The 18,109-nt window shown below is 39.1% G+C and overlaps 1 protein-coding gene across 3 annotated transcripts in view; it reads left to right on the forward strand.

Moving 5' to 3' along the window:
• Positions 1 to 18,109, forward strand: part of CCDC88C (coiled-coil domain containing 88C) — a 244,952-nt gene that overhangs the window by 93,628 nt on the left and 133,215 nt on the right. For all 3 annotated transcript variants that reach the window (XM_007472588.3, XM_001366033.5, XM_007472590.3), the window contains exon 4: positions 6,508 to 6,577. In XM_007472588.3, the coding sequence (XP_007472650.2) occupies positions 6,508 to 6,577 (70 nt within the window). The remainder of the gene's footprint in view (positions 1 to 6,507; positions 6,578 to 18,109) is intronic.

Here is an 18,109-nt window from a genome sequence, read left to right on the forward strand (position 1 = left end):
GGAGAAAGAAAGAAAGAGATATGGGGGGAGAGGAGGGGAAAGAGAGGGGGGAGTAGAGAGGGAGAGAGAGATGGGGGAGAGAAAAAAGGAAAGAGAGGGAGAGAGAGAGAGAGAGAGAGAGAGAGAGAGAGAGGGAGAGAGGGAGAGAGGGAGAGAGGGGGGGGGGGGAGGGAGAGAGAGAGAGAGAGAGAGAGAGCACTGAACAGGCAAGGGAGAGCTATTGCCCTAACAATGGTTTTCTGTTCAGCCATCCAGACCCTGGGCACTGGGCTCCTTGCTTTAAAGAGCAGTCTCTCCGCTGTGGACAGACACTGTTAAAGTGGAGCAACAGCCTGTCAAAAATCTCCTCACGTTCCTCCCAGACTTATAACTGGCTCCATCAGTCACCAGTGTTTCCCAGAGGTCTGAGCTGTGAATGGCTTTTTGGAAAGTTTACATGAGGAGGGCACAGAGGGAAAGTGTTCAGTCTGATTGAAATTCAGGCTCTCTCTATTTTGGTTGATGTTGGGGGAAGGGGCCTCTGGGGAGGGAGGTGAGGAAGAAGTATCTGATTCTTTACAGAATATCTGCTTCCTATGTGATGTTCATGACAGGCTGGTTCTTGGTGGTTTACCTATTATGGAATACCTGGAATGCATCCCTCTCCACCTCTGCCAAGTCTCTTAGGTCCTTTGAAGGCCCATAGTAGGTGCCTCTTTCCTTGAATGAATGAATAAAAACAAAACATGTATTAAGTTCTTGCTGTGTGCCAAGTAGGGTGTTAATGGCTAGAGATACCTACTCTTGAGGAGTTGATGTTCTTATTGGGGGAGGCAGCAGATTCAGACAAGTTCAGTGGCAGGTTTGGGGATGATTAGGATGTGTGTAGCTACTGGGCAGATGGCAAGGTTGAAGGGTCTTTAGGGTAGGCCATTATATCAGTGGGGAATGCCCAGTGGTCCTTCATTTTACCAGAAAATTGTAGTTAGTGACTTCTTGCACCTCTAAATTATATGCCCAGCCACATCCACTTTGCATTCCCTTGTGGGGAATGGGTTGGAAGACCCCCTGACCTTTGGATAGTTGGGACTCTAAGGCGGTCGAGACTGGTAGCTCTAGTTTCCTTCTTTTTTTAAAAATTAATAGTAATAAATTAAACCCTTACCTTCCATCTTAGAATCAATACTGTGTATTGGTTCCAAGGCAGAAGAGTGGTAAGGGCTGGGCAGTGGGGTTAAGTGACTTGACCAGGGTCACACAGCTGGGAAGTGTCTGAGGCCACATTTGAACCCAGGACCTCCCATGTTGAAGCCTGACTCTCAATCCACTGAGCTACCCAGCTGCCCCCTCTAGGTTCCTTCTGATGGAATAGGGCTTAGGAAAGTCAGTCAGCTTCCAGCCAGGAGAAAAAAGGGGCTTTGGGAGGAAGATTGGGGAATGGGCTCCCCATGGCGCTTGCTTCCGCTTGGTTCTCATATTTGATCAGTGTTTTAGGGTGATCCTCTCTTATCTCAAATTGTCTGGTATTTAGTTGCTAATATAGACTGCACCCTCAAAGTAGGCTGTATGCTCTTTGAAAATAGGTACTGGTTTTGATTTTGATTCATCTAGCACAACTTTCTCCAATGTGGTAGGTCTTTCATTTTAACTATCAAATTGAAAGAATTCGATCGATTACTGACTGTAATGCAGGTTAATTGACATTTCTGAGGGAAGCAATCAGTATATCTACTGTCAGGTGGAAAGTGGGAGTCTGTTATTTACTACCTCATGGCGTTTTGTAAATGAGTAAGTCTAAATATCCCGGATATTTCGAGATTAGTCAGCCTAGATAGACAATCAGATCCCAAATAGCCCTGCTGACAGAAGAAAGAAATGATTCAAAAGGGACTACATGTGGTTGGGGGTAAAGGAGTCAAGGGTGGCCTTTCAGATTTATCTTCCTGACAATGATTTGCCATCATGATAATAATTTTATATTTATATAATGGCATTAAGTTTTGTGCTTATATACATTTTATTTTACTCAAGCCTCGCAACAACCCTCTTAGGTAATTGATACAAGTATCATTATCCCCATATTACAGATGAAGAACTTGAAATTCAAGAAAGGTCATAGAATTATCTGTTTACAACTAAGAGGATCCTCTGAGGTAAACTAGCGAAATCCCCTTATTTTACAGCTGAGGAAACTGAGGCCCAGAGAAGTTACCTATAGTCATGTAGGCATTTTAGTAAGTAGTGGAGCCAGAATTTGAATCCTGGGTCTCCTGATTGAAATCCCCACAAGAGGAGTTGCCCAGGGTCATATATGGTTGATAATGTGTAAGGCTGGTCTTCCTGACTCCCAAGTCCAGCACTCACTCTTACCGTGCCATCTCGACAATATCTATTTTTCTCACCCAGGGTTTGACTTCAGGAGAGATGTTTGGCCGTAGCAGCTCTCTAATTTCATCTACTCCTGGTGGAGGGAATATTGAAAGTTTAAATAAGAAGTCATATTTCTGCATATTAATATGGTTTCCACGTTTTCTTCCATGTTGCTCATGTAACACACTTAAAACTTTATTATTATTATTAAAACTTTTACCTTCTTTTTTTAAATAGATTTTTAAAAAACCGTTACCTTCCGATTTAGAATCAATACAGTTTTTTGGTTTCAAGGCAGAAGAGTGTTAAAGGCTAGGCATTGGGGGTTAAGTGACTTGTCCCCCCAAAAAACATACCTTCTGTCATAGAATCAATAATGTATATTGGTTCCAAGGCAGAAGAGTGGTAAGGGCTAGGCAATAAAAGTTAAGAAAATTGCTCAGAATCACACAGTTCAGAAGTGTCCAAGGTCAGGTTTGAACCTAGAACCTCCTGTTTCTAGAACTGGCTCTCAGCCCACTGAGCCACCTAGCTGCCCCCTGAACAGACATTTATTAAGCACCAACTGTGCCAGGAACTGGTTGAAGTGTCAGGATACAAAGACAGAAATAAAAATAACTTCTGCCCCCAAATAGCTTATTGGCTGTCTCTTTTAAGATAGTGAGTGCAACTTTTAATTTATTTGCATTATTACAAGCATAGGTAAAAGTTACTTTACAAAACTTAAAATGCTATGGAAATGTTAATTATTGTTATTCCTGTTATTTTACATAGGACACTTGATTAAGAGATGAAAAGCATCCTAAAGGTCCTTGAGCCCATTTTACAGCCAAACAGTTGATACCCAGAGAAATTTAGTGGACTTAATCTTGCTCACACAAGTGTGAACCTGCAGAGCCAGAATTTGAACCGAGGTCCTTTGACACGTGGTAGAGCTTTCTCTGTGAGAAATAGAATAGACATTCTATTTCAAAATAGACAAGGGAGAGGGCTGCTACAAGGGAAGAAGAGAAATAGTTCTTGGTTCTATGGACATTCATTTTGACCTCGCTGTAAATTAAGGAGCATTAGCTGATTGTCCACCAACTAAGGAAGGAAGGAAGGAAGGAAGAAAGAGAGAGAGAGAGAGAGAGAGAGAGAGAGAGAGAGAGAGAGAGAGAGAGAGAGAGAAAGAAAGAGAGAAAGAAAGAGAGAGAGAGAAAGAAAGAAAGAAAGAAAGAAAGAAAGAAAGAAAGAAAGAAAGAAAGAAAGAAAGAAAGAAAGAAAGAAAGAAAGAAAGAAAATAAATAAATTAATTTCATGTTATCCAACCCAGTAAAGTTAAATACTTGGATACTGAATGAATGGGCAGATATAATTACTGAGCCATGGGTTCAGTAATGCTCAAAAGGTTATAGAGAATTTGTAGAGCTCTTACAGGTTTGGAAAAAGAGCAAATATTTTCATATTTTATTAGATGATTTAGAACATTTTTCCATGGTTACAAGATTCATGTTCTTTCCTTCCCCCTCCCCCCACCCCTTATGACGTATGTGTTTCATTGATCAAAGACCCATTTATATACCAAATATTCTCATTTTGAGAAAAGAGAAGAAAAAATCTGCAGGCCATGAGTCTGACAATGATTTTTAGAAAGTTGTAGGGCATGTCATAAGCCATAATGTAGGGAAGATGTAGAAAAAAGAAGCTGTGATCCAAAGAACTAACTTGGCCCCATTGAGAACAAGGGCATGCCGGAGGAAAACCTTTTCAGACTGGATTTCTAAATGAAATGGGTAGGGGGGATGTTGTCAGTATTGTTTACTCTGATTTTATGAAAGCATTTGGTAAAGTATCCCATAGTATTTTTACATAAGAGATATAGAATAGGTAATCATGCCATCAAATGGATTAAGGACTGATGAATAATGGGACTCAATTTCAGCTTGTTAGGAAGTGCCCAGTGGAGTGCCTCACTTATGCTTTGGCCCTGCTGTGCTCTTTGAATGTAGGCATAGCTGCCATGCCCATCAAATTTGCAGATGGAACTACAAATGGCAGCTGGGAGAAGGATAGCTAACAGATTGTATGACAGGAGAGGCCAGGATCCAAAAGAGACTTTCATAGGCTAAGACCAGTTGGGCTGAACCTAATATAATGAAATATAATAAAAGATAAATGTAAATTCTTCATTAAAAAAGTCAAATTCACAAGGATGAGCATGGAATGGTTAGACTTTCTTTAATTTATTTAGAATATTTTTCCATGGTTACATGATTCATGATCTTTCCCACTGTTATGCCAGGATTTTAGACAGGGAAAAAAACATAAGGAAAACATATAAATAGCTTGTATTTATTTGAAATTGGGGAGAGGGTTTGGGGGAAAGAAAGTGAGGGAAAGGGTGAATCTTCTCTGAAAATTCTGTCTAACTACACTAAATATCCTAAAGGCAAATCAAAAGGGAAGAAATCTTTATCTTTCCTTGATACACCACCCCTCTTCCCTCCCCACTCCCCAGAGCTGATGAGCAGTTCCACTCTGTTATATATGTATCATGGTTCAAAATCTACGATTAGAATTTCTGAAAAAGATCTCCAGGGTGTTTAGTGGACTGCAACCCCATTATGAGATAGCACTAGACAAAAGCTACTACCATCCTGGGCTACAGTTAAGAAAGGCAAAACTTCCAGGTATAAGGAGGTCAGATCTCCTCTGTTTTCGACCCTGGAAAAGCACATCTGATTATGTTCTGTTCTGGGCACCACAGATTAAGGAAAACACTGATAAAACCGAGCTTGCTCAAAGGAGAGCAAACAGGATGGTGAATAGCCTTGAGGTTATGAGGTAAAGAATTAGTTGATTCCAAGCCCAGGGCACTTTCAGCTCAGCCACATCACCTTTTTAATATTTAAGTTGGCACCAGATGAGTACCTGGGTTTAGACTCTGCAATATTGTTTTTCTTTTCTTCAACACTACAACAGAATTATCTATTGGACAGGGATGAGGATCATAAGATAACATGTGCAAAATAATTGATAAGCCTTGAAGCTATTGCTATTTATTATGTTGTTAATGTCTGTTTATCTCCACTATGGATTAATTGTGTTGTCTGTGAGTCAAAGAGAAGTAGAAGGATGATTTGAGAATTATCTGATTTTTTTATAGATTTTCATTATGCCTTTGCTTCAAAGCCAAGGCTGATGGGAACCAGCTATGTGTTTATTGGTTGATCTGACAATTTAGATTATCTGCACCACAATTTCCCTTCATTAGCACATCTCACTTCTAACCTACAGTGTAACAAATGAGGCACATCTCACTTTATACACTAATGCCTGCCTTGAAAGTTATAATTTTTGTAAATTATTGAATCCTCTTTCAACTACACTAGGGGAGTTTGACATTCAAAAGAGTCCCAGAATGATCTTATTTTATATGGAAGGTATCCCTCCATTTAGACAAAGCTCTGTTTATATGGAGAGAGGCAAGGAAGGAAAGGTTTGCAATCAGGGGACTCGGGTTCAAGTTTGCTACTTACTACTTGTGTGATTTAGGGCAGTAATCCTATAACCTCTCTGGGGTTGAATTTCCTCCCCTATAAAGTGACAGGTTTAGTTATTAGTTCAAAATCCTTCCATCTTTTATATTTTATTCCTTTATTAGAGTCACTTAAAGCAAGAGACACCTATCTAGGGAGGAAAAAAATAATGCCAGGCAAGGCTCAACTTTCCAGATATTTTGCAAAGGAAGTCTATATGGACTGACTTAATGTTTTAGATCCCTCTCAGTCTTTAAATCCTGGGCAGGAAAATACATGCGTTATCCTTTACAAGTTCATTTGCCTACCCTGTTAAGCTGCTAGGATTCACCTCTGAGAGTGAAAAGCTTATAAAACACACCCTTCAAGATATGACTGATAACCCATGCCAAGACCACCTTCTAAGGGCCAAGAATGCAGAATTTCCCCAAACCCAGTCGTTGAGATGGGGCATAGATTAGCTGTGATTTATGTCCACTCTAGAGAAGTCAGTGTTACTGGAACCTCACAATTTGCAATGTTTCTCATTTGGGACTTGTCCCACGTGCCCCGTTTTAGGTCTACCTCCATCCTGGATTGCCTGGTTGTACATGAAATAAAAATCTCTCTAAGCTTTGCTTCCTCCTCTTTCTTTCAGGAAGTCCTCCAGCAGCTCATTGTGATGAATTTACCCAATGTTTTGATGATTGGCAAAGATCCTCTCTCTGGTGAGTATGCTCTCTCGTCTCCAACTTTGGTGACTTCCACAGGCTTTTCGTACAGCTCACGGTGGATTCAACACAATACAAGGATTTCTGCGGTCTACAGATTTAAAATGATGAGTTTATTATCAGAGACGTTAGCCCAAGAGCACATTTTCCCCTGTTAGGATAAATCATCGTCTCCTCCTCATCCAGCTGGTTCTGGGAGGTGATAAGGTATCCTCCAGCTCTGAAATTCTCTGATCGCAGGAACTTAACATCTGGTGTGCAGTTTGTCTTGGCTGCACTCAAGCATTTGTCTTGTGCCATTCATTCATCCATTCATTCATTCTTGTGTGCTCTTTCCCCCACATAAATTGTGGAGGCCAATTCATCGGGAGTAGCGTGAAAGTCACGCATGCATTCATTAGGAAACAGGCATTAAACACCTACTCTGTGCAGTGGTTTGAAATGAAGCAGCAATCCCTGGGTAAACACGGCCGAGTGTTCTCATGCCGGGTGCTGACACGGAGGAGGACTTCCTTAAATAGCTGTGGATGGATTGATGGATAAGCAAGGCCAAGACCTTTGCTTCCTGACACCCATTTGTCACTTTCTTGGTAGCAGTGGATGGAAGCCTCAGGCCCTAAGAGGCCGCACTACTAAACTGTGAGCCTTTCCTGCCCCCGTTGGCACTTTACTCACTTTTCTCATCTATTAGCTGTGATACTGATATCACCTTTAGCCCCCATCTCCCAGAATGTGAAGCCAGCATGGATTGGGTGTGGCCCCAGGGAGGGGAATAAGGATTTATTAAGCTCCTACTGTGTGTTGGGCCCTGTGCTAAGTGATTTAAAGATTTTCTGTCTTTTGATTCTCCTAATGACTTGGAGGGGAAGTGCCACCATTGTGCCCTTTACCCAATTGAGGAAACTGAGGCAGGAAGAGGTTAAGTGGTTTGCCCAGGGTCACACAGCTAGCATCTGAAGTGGGATTTGAACTCAGGTTTTCCTGATTCCAGATCCAGTACTTATCTACCATGCTCCAAGGTGAATTGAAACATCTGACCATCCCTCTGTGTAGTCAATCCATAGGCCTCTCTCATTGCCTTGTTATGAGGACCAAATATGTGTGTGTATATATATATATGTGTGTGTGTGTGCATTTATAGAAATATGTGTGTATATATAGAAATATGTGTGCATATATATAGAAATATATGTGTACATATATAGAAATATGTGTGTATATATATAGAAATATATGTGCATATATATAGAAATATATGTGTGCATATATAGAAATATGTGTGTATATATAGAAATGTATGTGTGCATATATAGAAATATGTGTGCATATATATAGAAATATATGTGTGTGCATATATAGAAATATGTATATATAGAAATATGTGTGCATATAAATATAGAAATATGTGTGTATAGAAATATGCATGCATATATAGAAATATATGTGTGTATATAGAAAAATGTGTGCATATATAGAAATATATGTATGCATATATATAGAAATATGTGTGTGCCAATATATAGACATATATGTATGTGAATGTATATAGAAATATATGTGTGTATGTGTATGTATAGAAATATATATGTGTGTGTGTGAGCGTGTGGGGCATATATAAGTATGGTACTTTGAAAAGTACTTTATCCATGTTGGCTGTTGTTACTGTTATTCATTTCTTTTGAGCATTTTGTAACAAGGGGAATAGGAAAATCAACTAAATTCAAGTCAATAGAAAATGAAGAAGTACAAGAGTTGATTGAATATATATTTAAATAGCTTCCAGGGGGGCAGCTGAGTGCCTCACTAGTTTGAGAGCCAGAACTAGAGACAGGAGGTCCTGGGTTCAAATGTGACCTCAGACACTTCCTAGCTGTGTGACCCTGGGCAAGTCACTTAATCCTCACTGCCTAGCCCTTACCATTCTTCTGCCTTGGAATCACTATACAGCACTGATTCTAAGACAGAAGGTAAGGATTTAAAATGAATAAATGATTGAATGAATGAATGAATAAATAAATAGCTTCCATTTACCTAGATGTTATTATGGTAGCTGCTAGGTCTGCCAGGACCAAAACCCAATAATGCGTGCCCTCACAGAGCTTCCCTTCTTGGGGGTCAGGGTGATGGTGGCAGTATGGCACATATGTGGATGCATATAATACAAGCAGTGGAGGAGAGAGGAGCAGCTACTCACTGGAGTCATTAGGGAGTGCTTCACAGAGGGGGTGACAGCCCTGAGAATCATCTTGAAAGAAGATGGAATTCTGAAGAGGAAATAGTTGTCAAGTGCTTAGCATAATGCCTATAGCAGGTGCTATAGCTGTATATATCTATGCATTGATGTATCGATATATTGCTCTCTCTGTCTATCTCAATATATTGTGATATTGATTCACAGATCTTGATTGATATCAATATGGATATATGTCTATAGATAGACACATTTCATAAAATATATATGAAGTGAGTGTATATATATCATGTAGACACACACTTATCCCCTTTTCCTTCTCTCTTCCAAGCGCTGACTCCGTGCTTGGCCACCTGGGAATATTTAGTCAGCAGGAGATACCCAGGTTTTGTTCCTCGTAGCCTAGTTAGAGACAGAGAAGTTTAGCCAGGCCGGAGTCTTCCACCTCTTGTTTCCTTTGGAAAAGTCTCGTTCTTAGATTCTGGAGCTGTCGGTTTTCATTTCCCCCTGATGTCCCCCCCTCCCCATTGCCCTGCTCAGTAGCAGACAGATATGTAGGAAGTATGAGAATTAAAATTAATATATAACAATTCAAGTATTATATTTATAAGATTTATTAATAACAACTTGAAATAAAAAGCTAGAGTAAAACTTGCCTAACTCAACCATGGGAGAAGAGAAAAAAGGAAGACTCCCAGAAACTTATAAACAATCATGTAAATGAAGGGAAAAGGATGCTGGGAAATACAAAAGGAATTCTGGGGAACGTAGTCCTGGGGTTCAAGATTTTCCAATTATACAGAGGCGATGAATGGAAATGGTGGCAATTAACTGATTGGTTCTCTCTAAGCATAGGATGAAGCAACTACAGACACTTGGAGATTACAGTGGGAGAAAACAACCTTTTTTTCTCTTAGAACATTGACCCTGGGGCAGCTGAGTAGCTCAGTGGATGGAGAGCCAGGCCTAGAGATGGGAGGTCCTAGGTTCAAATTTGGCCTCAGACCCTTCCTAGCTTTGTGATCCTGGGCAAGTCACTTAACCCCAATTGCCTAGCCCTTACCACTCTTCTGCCTTGGAACCAACACACAGTATTGACTCTAGGACGGAAGGTAAGGGTTTAAAGAAGAAGAAGAAGAACATTGACTCTGAATTGAGATTTCACCTCTTTGATTTTAAGGGCAGAATTTAGGCCATCCTGTCTGATACGTGACAGGATCGTGACATTTTATTTATTTATTTTTACCAATTACCTGGGATAACAAATTTCCGCATATGGTTTCCAAAGTTATGTGAATCAAGTTGTCTGCCTTCCAGAGCTGGTAAGCAATTCAATTTGGGTTATAGAAGGATCATGACATTTAAAGATGGAGGGACCTTAGAGATCCTTTAATCCACCCATCTTGTTTTATTTTTTTCTTAAATTTGATATTATTCTATTTTCAGTTTCAAATGCTCTCCCTTTCCCCCCTAGTTCTCCACTCATAAAGATGGCAAGACAAACAAAGCACATTGCAAATGTTATAGTCGTGCAAAACAAATTCCCATATCAGCTGTGTAAGAAAAAAAGGGGAAAATGAGAAGGAAGGAAGGAAGGAAGGAAGGAAGGAAGGAAGGAAGGAAGGAAGGAAGGAAGGAAGGAAGGAAGGAAGGAAGGAAATATTCTTCAATCTGCACTGAATCTGTCACTTCTCTATCTGGAGGTTCATCAGTTCCTCCTTTTAAAGAAGAGGACCATGAGACCCCCAGAAGGGTCCTTGCCTGAGGCCACCTAGTTAGCAACACTGCAATTTGAACTCAATCCAGTTTTCTTTCCCCTTCACTGTCCCCCAGTCCTTTGAGTTGTGAGCTCTAGTGATCCAGTTTTGTTTTGTTTTGTTTTTCTTTTCTTTTTCTTCTTTCTGTTCTCTACCTGGCTGACCTAGCAGTCAACTTTCAGCATATTCTATGAAACATATTTATTTAGGCCCTGGCCCAGCTGGATTGTAAACACAGAGTAGCAGGAAATCAAATTTGAGTCTGGGGGACATTAACATGGACTGCGCCAGTTCCTGGTAGTAAACACCTCTAGTAAATGTTTCTCATGAAAATCTTTTGAGAACTTAGGTCCTTCACCAATAGGCTTTTTTTGTCATTTGCTTCCTTATTTTGTTTCACAGTTCTCCTGAGAAAAGACTTTGAAATATGAAATGCAGGTTTTCTCCTCTTTCATTTCCCTCTTCTGATTTCCTCTTCTTTGTGTTCAACTGCATTAAAAGAGTGGCCTGAATGAAGGAGGCAGTAGCCATGCTGTCCGATGGTCATTCTACATCCATAGGTGGGGCTTAGTTTAGGAGACTTTCTTTTAAGAAGGGCATTAATGAATTAGTCTGTGCCAAGAGGATCCCAGTGAAGACTGTAGAAAGGACTTGAGACCAGATTAGATAAAAGTCAGCCAAAAGAATTAATTTTAACCAAGAGAAGAGAAGATTTTGGGGAGGGACAAAGATGGCTATCTGAAAGTATTTTGAAGAGGCACTAGACTTTCAGGAGGTCAGAAATAAAAAGAATACATGGAAATTATAAGAAATCAGAGCTTATCTCTTTTAAAGGAAAAACTTAGCAATGATAACCCTTGAGAATTAGATCTGACTTATCTCAGGAGATATTCTGGTAAAGGCCAGATGATTACTTCTCAGGATTGCTATAGAGGAGATTATTATATTATTATATCTTATTATACAGGTTAATAAAACTAGCCAACATTTATATAATGCTTATTATATGCCAGCACTTTGCTAAATACGTTGCAATTTTTACCTCAATTAACTCAAATCTTTATAGTAACCCTGAGGAAACAGGTGCCATTATTATTCCCCCCGTTTTATAGATGAGAAAACTGAGAAACTGGTTAATTAAATGCCTTGGCCAGAGTCACACAGCTAGAAAGTTGTCTGAGAACAGATTTGGACTTGTGACTCCAGGCCTGGTGCTCCAGCCACTGCAGCACTTGGCCTCTGAGGTTCCTTCCAACTATAATATTCTATGTTTCTGTGAGAATGTATGGCAATCTCTTAGTTTTTCTTTTCCCATTTGGGGGGAATACCTCTGGGAAGTTCTAATCCCTGGTATGAATGGCAGTACCTTTGCCTAATTTAGCTGCAGATTATAACTTTCAGGAGTTATTGGGGTCTGCTCAGACTAAGCACTATAATATCCTCATGAGAAGAATCAGGTGGTTTATTTTCCATTGCAAGTATGTGACAAGGAAATCACTCGAATACAGGACTACAATCCCCATGAGCCTTTGCTCCACTTCCCCAGAATGCCTTGTAATCTCACCTGTGCCGAGATCGAGAAGGTATTTAAGCTGATTCAAAGGCTTTTGAAGGGTTTTTGGCTCTTTTTGGACTTCCGTTTTGGAGCAGGCGGTCTCTTGCATGATGTGAGGTTATTTTGTCTAGGCCTCTGGCCTAGGCACATGTTTCTTACTTGTATATTCTTTCATCTTTAACCTTTAATAAACCTCTAAAAAATATAATACTTCTTGCAGAGAGAAACTAATTTCTACCTGCCTCAGTCTCCCCATCTCCCCTAAATTTTAACTGTTACAAGTATGACATTGACTAATATGAAAATGGCATTTTCACCAATCATATTAGTACACACATCTTGGGTGGTTCTTGTGCCATTCTTCCCTGTCCCCTGACTCACAATTAAAAAGGAATTTTACAATTGGTTCCTTGATTTCATTCTTTTTTGTTTTTTTTTTCAGTTACCAGAGAAATATACCTTGGTCTGATCTCTTTTCTGTAAATTCAAGGAATTGGATGAAGAGGAAGGTTTCTAATCTTTTTACATGTCATCAACCCCTTTGGCAGTCTCATGGAGCCTATGGAGACTCCTTTTCAGAATTAGGCTTTAAATTCCATGAAATGAAATACAGAGTAAAGGTTACAAAGAAAACCAATTCTGTTGATGTATAAAAAAAATATATTTTTGAATTTCATGGATCCCAGATAAAGAATTCTGGGATTAACATTTTTTTAGGTACTGTTCTTCATCCTACTAGGTATCATACCTTTAGCTAAAAACCTTTAAAAAGCCTTTTTTCAATCAGTCATGGGGACAATAGACCCGTCAGCCATGCTGTTAGGGGAAACTGAGGTTGGTGAATTGCTTGAGTTTGGGAATTCTGAACTGGAATAGGGAAAAAGCAGATCAAGATGGCAGAAATAAAAATGACAAGCGGTGCCTGAAATCAAAAGAAAAAAAATCAGTGGAAAGAATTGGAGATGTTTAAAACTGGAGGATGTGATTTATAAGGGGTAAGCACATAGCTGTCTTCTAATAGTTGACTGTCTGCCATGTGGACTTCAATTCAACAAACATTTGTTCAACACCTGTTTATGCAAGGCACTATGAGTTGTATTTAGGTTACAAAGACCAAAAATACATTTTGTGCTGAAGAGGCTTATATACATAGTATGGAGTAGGGTGGCAATAGATACATTACATACACAGAGAAAGTAATCACAAGATGATTTGAGGCAAGGGAAAATCTTTATTTTTCTTTTCTTGACAATTATTTTATTTGGATTAAACTTTAATAGCAAATAGTGATTGTCTTTATTAATACCTGTTCTTATTCCTCTCTAAGCCAAATTGGAGTTATTTTAATTATACTCCTTATCCTTAATTCTAATTTGGAGTTTTTCTCTCATTAGATTGTAAGCTCTGTGAAGACAAAGACTTTTTGTCTCTTTGTGTCTCTATCACTTAGAACAGTGCCTAGCACATAGTGGGTGCTTAGTAATAAATCTTTATTGATTGATTTTCTTGGGACATTAGTTACCCCATTTGGCTGTGTTGTTGATGTATTAGAATTGGAGCAAAGAACACCCTCCCTCCTTTCCCCTCTTCTCCCTTCCTTCCTCCCTCACCTTCCCTCTCCTCCCCTCCCTTTATATTTTGTCTTACTAACAACTTTTAAGACTGAAGGGCAAAGGCTAGCCAGACAGAGTTGTGATTTGCCCAGGGTCATATAACTAAGAAGTGTCTGAGGCTATATTTGAACCCAGGGCCTCCAGACTCCAGGCATGGTGCTCTATCCATTGTCTTTGGAACACCTTATTTCAAATCTCAAATCACAATTTAGCTATGTGAACCTGGGCAAGTTATTTGACCTCTCTTTTAACCTGTTTTTTTTTTTATCTGTAAAATAGGGATAATTATTGTACCCACTTCCAGAATTGTTGAGGGTCAAATAAAACAATATATGTAAAGTACTTTGAAAATTTTATAGTATTATAAAAGTGCTCCTCCTCTTCCAAGAAATTCTACAAAAAGGATTTGATAAATTAAAAAATATACGTACATAAAAGTTCTTGAATCTTTGATGATTCAAATGCAAAAAAGGGATATGAGAGGTTGAAAAAAGATATGTTTGAAAATACGACTCAAGTTTAAGAAACGTAAGAGGCCAGAGACTTTTAGACTATATAGAAGCCTCATCTACGTCTTAGGAATATTTGCTTTAAGAAGAGAATCAGGAAGCACCGGACATGACAAACAACAAAATACGCCACCAAAAAATGAAATTGATTTTATCTTGATAGACAGGAAATGACTGGTTACCATTATGAGAGCCATTTCTAAATGATTTAGCTTTGTGTAGTTGGACCCTTGACTGGTTAGAGCAAAGATCCCAAACCCAACTGACTTAATGGTTAATCCTATATTAGAAGATTTGTTACATGACAATATGTGAGTGATCCAAAGGAACTCGTAAGGGCATAGGATCATAGATTTAGAACTCAAAGGGACTGCAAAACCAAAATGCCCAGTTCAGGCTTTGTACAAATGAGGAAACTGAGGCCCAGAAAAACTACAATTGAATAACTGATTTAGGAGAGATCATTCTGCACTGGAGCAGTTATGGGTGACCTCATGGACCTAGCATTTAAATTTGGGTTGACAGAGACAATGAGGAAGGCATTTCAGACATAAACAATGAAGAAAAGACTTGAAGACTGGAAAGGTCAAAACATTAGCTGAGTGGAGTTTTGTGTTTCTTGTTCTGTTTTTTCCAATATAATATTGAAAACATTTTATATTTCTCTTTTAAATTTTAATTAATTGCTTATTAAAGTTACTTTAACATGGCCATTTGGGGGCTGCTTTTTATTTGCTCATATCAGTGGTCTACCTACATTAGGTGTTTGTCTCATCATAGGACTCATAGATTGTTAGTGCTGAAAGTTCTGGTAGAAAGCATTTATTTTAACACCTTTTCTTTACAGAAAAGCAAAGTAATCAGGAAAGTGAATTGTTATTTTTGCATTTGACCAAGAAAATTTTTGCTTAGAAAAAATCATAGATCATGGGCCTCATCCACAAAATGAGGGGTGTTAAAGTCAAAACATTCCATTTTCTTTGGATGATGAATGATGAACCATGCTTTTATCAGTACTTAAGATTAGGAATGGACCTGAATCAGGTCATCTTATCTGCCTTCTCCCCTTGAGACGGGACTATATTTAAGCCACACTAGATAGATAAGCATCTATCTTACTGGCCAAGATATTATTAGAAGATCATTTCATGCTTTTTCATTTGTGCAATTTACTGTCAGCAAATTTTTCTGTGGGCATAAATCCCTTAACCAGTTAGTAATGACATTCCCAATTTTTCTCTTCTTGCTCAAGGTCAACTCATTGTTACTTTGTGTATAAAGTCCTCCACATTTTAGAATAGGATTTTACAAATCTCTCTTCGACTTTCTCATTCTCAGTTCGGATAACTTCTGTTCCTTTAAAGATTCTTTTTACATCCTATTTACTTTGTATCATCTCATGTGGTTTTTCCCCCACTGAATACCCTACAAGTTTCACCACCTTTCTCTTGGGAAGAAGAGATTTACTAATAAAGGCTTGCTCATTGCCAAGCTTGATGTGGGATTGATCTCCCTGTCTGCTTTTTATATCTGCATATTTACATTTTTGTGTCCAGTATCATGTTTACTTTTTAAACTTCACATTCCTGTCTATCTTGACCTGAGTCCAGTTTTCCTCTCTATTCACATAAACTCTCTTGTATGAGAGAGACAGAGAGGAGAGACAGAGAGATAGAGAGGAAAGGAGAGAGAGAGACAGAGAGAGGAAGAGGGGGAGAGAGACAGAGGAAGGGGGAGAGAAAGAGACAGAGATAAAGAGAAATTGGGAGAGCAGAGAGACAGAGAGGAAGAGGGGGGAGAGAGAGATGGGGAGGAAGAGATAGAGAAAGAAGGAAAAGAAGAGGAGGAGGAGGAGATGATGATGGTGGGGGAGAAGGAGAGAGGGGTGTGTGTGTGTATGCATGCACGAGTGCAAGTGTATATGCTTATGTTTCTTCCTAGTCACTGTTTACAAACCGTGTTGCCTATACTCCAGCCTTCATTCAGTATCTGCTTCTATCTCCCCTTCTCCCCACCCTCAATCTTGGACTCTATCCTTGGTATCACCTTAGCCCCCTAGAGGTGTGCTTTTGTCTTATCTTGCCCAGAAAAGGGCCTCCTTGTCCTGTTCCTGGCACTCTTTCAAAACCCTAAAGCAAGCTCTCTACCCCTCCCAAACTAGCTCCCATTTAGGTTGTCTTTCCTCTTAAATGTAAGCTCCTTAAAAGCAGACTTTCTTATATTTGTATTCCCACTTTACACTTACTACAGTGCTTGAGATGTACCTAGGAAGCCATAATAAGTATGAGCATGCTCTCTATCCCTGTCTCTTTGTTTCTCTCTCTATCTCTCTCTGTCTCTCTCTGTTTCTTTATCTCTGTCTCTCCCTCTCCTTCCCCCTTCTCTCTCTTTCTATCTTCCATCTACCCATATGCCATATTTTGTTTCTCTCTGTTTTTACTTGTTATTTAGAAACTGAATAAGCTATTTTCCTGGTGAATTTTTATTTATATTGTTTGTTTTTATACTCCCTACATTTTCCAACGTGCCTTACTCTTCCTTCTGCCAGAGCAATCACATATAACAAAAAATGAAAAGGAGTGGAAGAAGATTTTTACCAGCATCAGGGAACAGACCAGAAATGTTCTTCACTTCTCCCAACAAGGGGAGAGGGAGAGGTGCCCTCATGCCTCTTTTCAGGGGTTAAACATTCTCATTATAATTTTGCAGCATTCAGTTTTCATTATTTTGTGGTTCTTTTCCACTTAACGCTGTTGAAGTCGTTTATAGTTTCTTCCTAGTTTTGCTTCACTTTTTACCAATTCAGAAGTCTTCCCATTCTTTCCCATATTTCTTAGTTCTTACAACACAATAACATTCCATTGCATTTGTGCACCTCAAAGAATTTAGCTGTTCCCCAGTTGAGGGAATATCTCTTTTGTGTTTAGTCTATTGTCACTACAAAAAATGTTGCTGTAAATATTTGGGCATTTATAGTGCCCTTTTTGTTGTCTTTGACCTCTTTGGGGTATGTGCTTGATCGTGGACTCTCTGGGTCAAAAGATATGGACATTTTAATTACTTTCTTCACATAGTTCCAAATTAAGCCTAATTTTTCATTCTTTCTTAACATCAAGTTATCAGTGGACCAATACTACTTATGTTCAGGATGTTGATTGTTCATTGATATTGTCTGTGACTAACATCTTCCATCCAGCTGTGGATTGTAGCAACCTTCACTTGTTTACCCAATTAATTGATGACTTCTGGACACAATGGCATCAGCAATTTTGTCGAAGCCAAGAGAGATTATCTGGTTACTTCTTCCTCTGGACCAACCGGTTGTATCATGTAAGGAGATTAGATCAGTCAGACAATCAATATTAATCAATATTTATTGAGCTTCTACTATGTGTCAGTCACTGTTTTTAAGTACTCGTTAGGAAGCAAGAGTTATTCTTAACTAGTCTCCAGGTTGTTAATATCTTGATTTTTGTGGTAAACTTCCTCCCTCTCCCCCCTTTTTTTGCTAAGCCTTGAAGAAGTTGTTTCTAGGATGTCATTTTATCATCTTGGCATGTATATTATGACACATTTGGAAATGGAAATCATGTACATACAATAATGGAACATTAAACCTGCACCAGACCTTCAAAACTGTCTAATCTAGCTCTTGTTTTCACTAAGGAAGCCAACATAGAAAGGGGAAGGGAATGGTCACACACACACACACACACACACACAAAAGTAAATGGCAGGATTGGCATCTAGAATCTAGATGTCAACATCTAGTGCTCTCTCTATAGCATCACCCTACCTCCTGTTTGTAGAAATAGGAGTGTCTGGTCCTAAGTAGGGAACTGCCACCATCATTTATTTGTCTTCTGTAATGGAAACCGTCTGTCCATCAACAGGTCAGAATCTT

This window comes from Monodelphis domestica, chromosome 1, assembly GCF_027887165.1.
Source record: "Monodelphis domestica isolate mMonDom1 chromosome 1, mMonDom1.pri, whole genome shotgun sequence".
Classification (NCBI taxonomy): Eukaryota; Metazoa; Chordata; class Mammalia; order Didelphimorphia; family Didelphidae; genus Monodelphis; species Monodelphis domestica.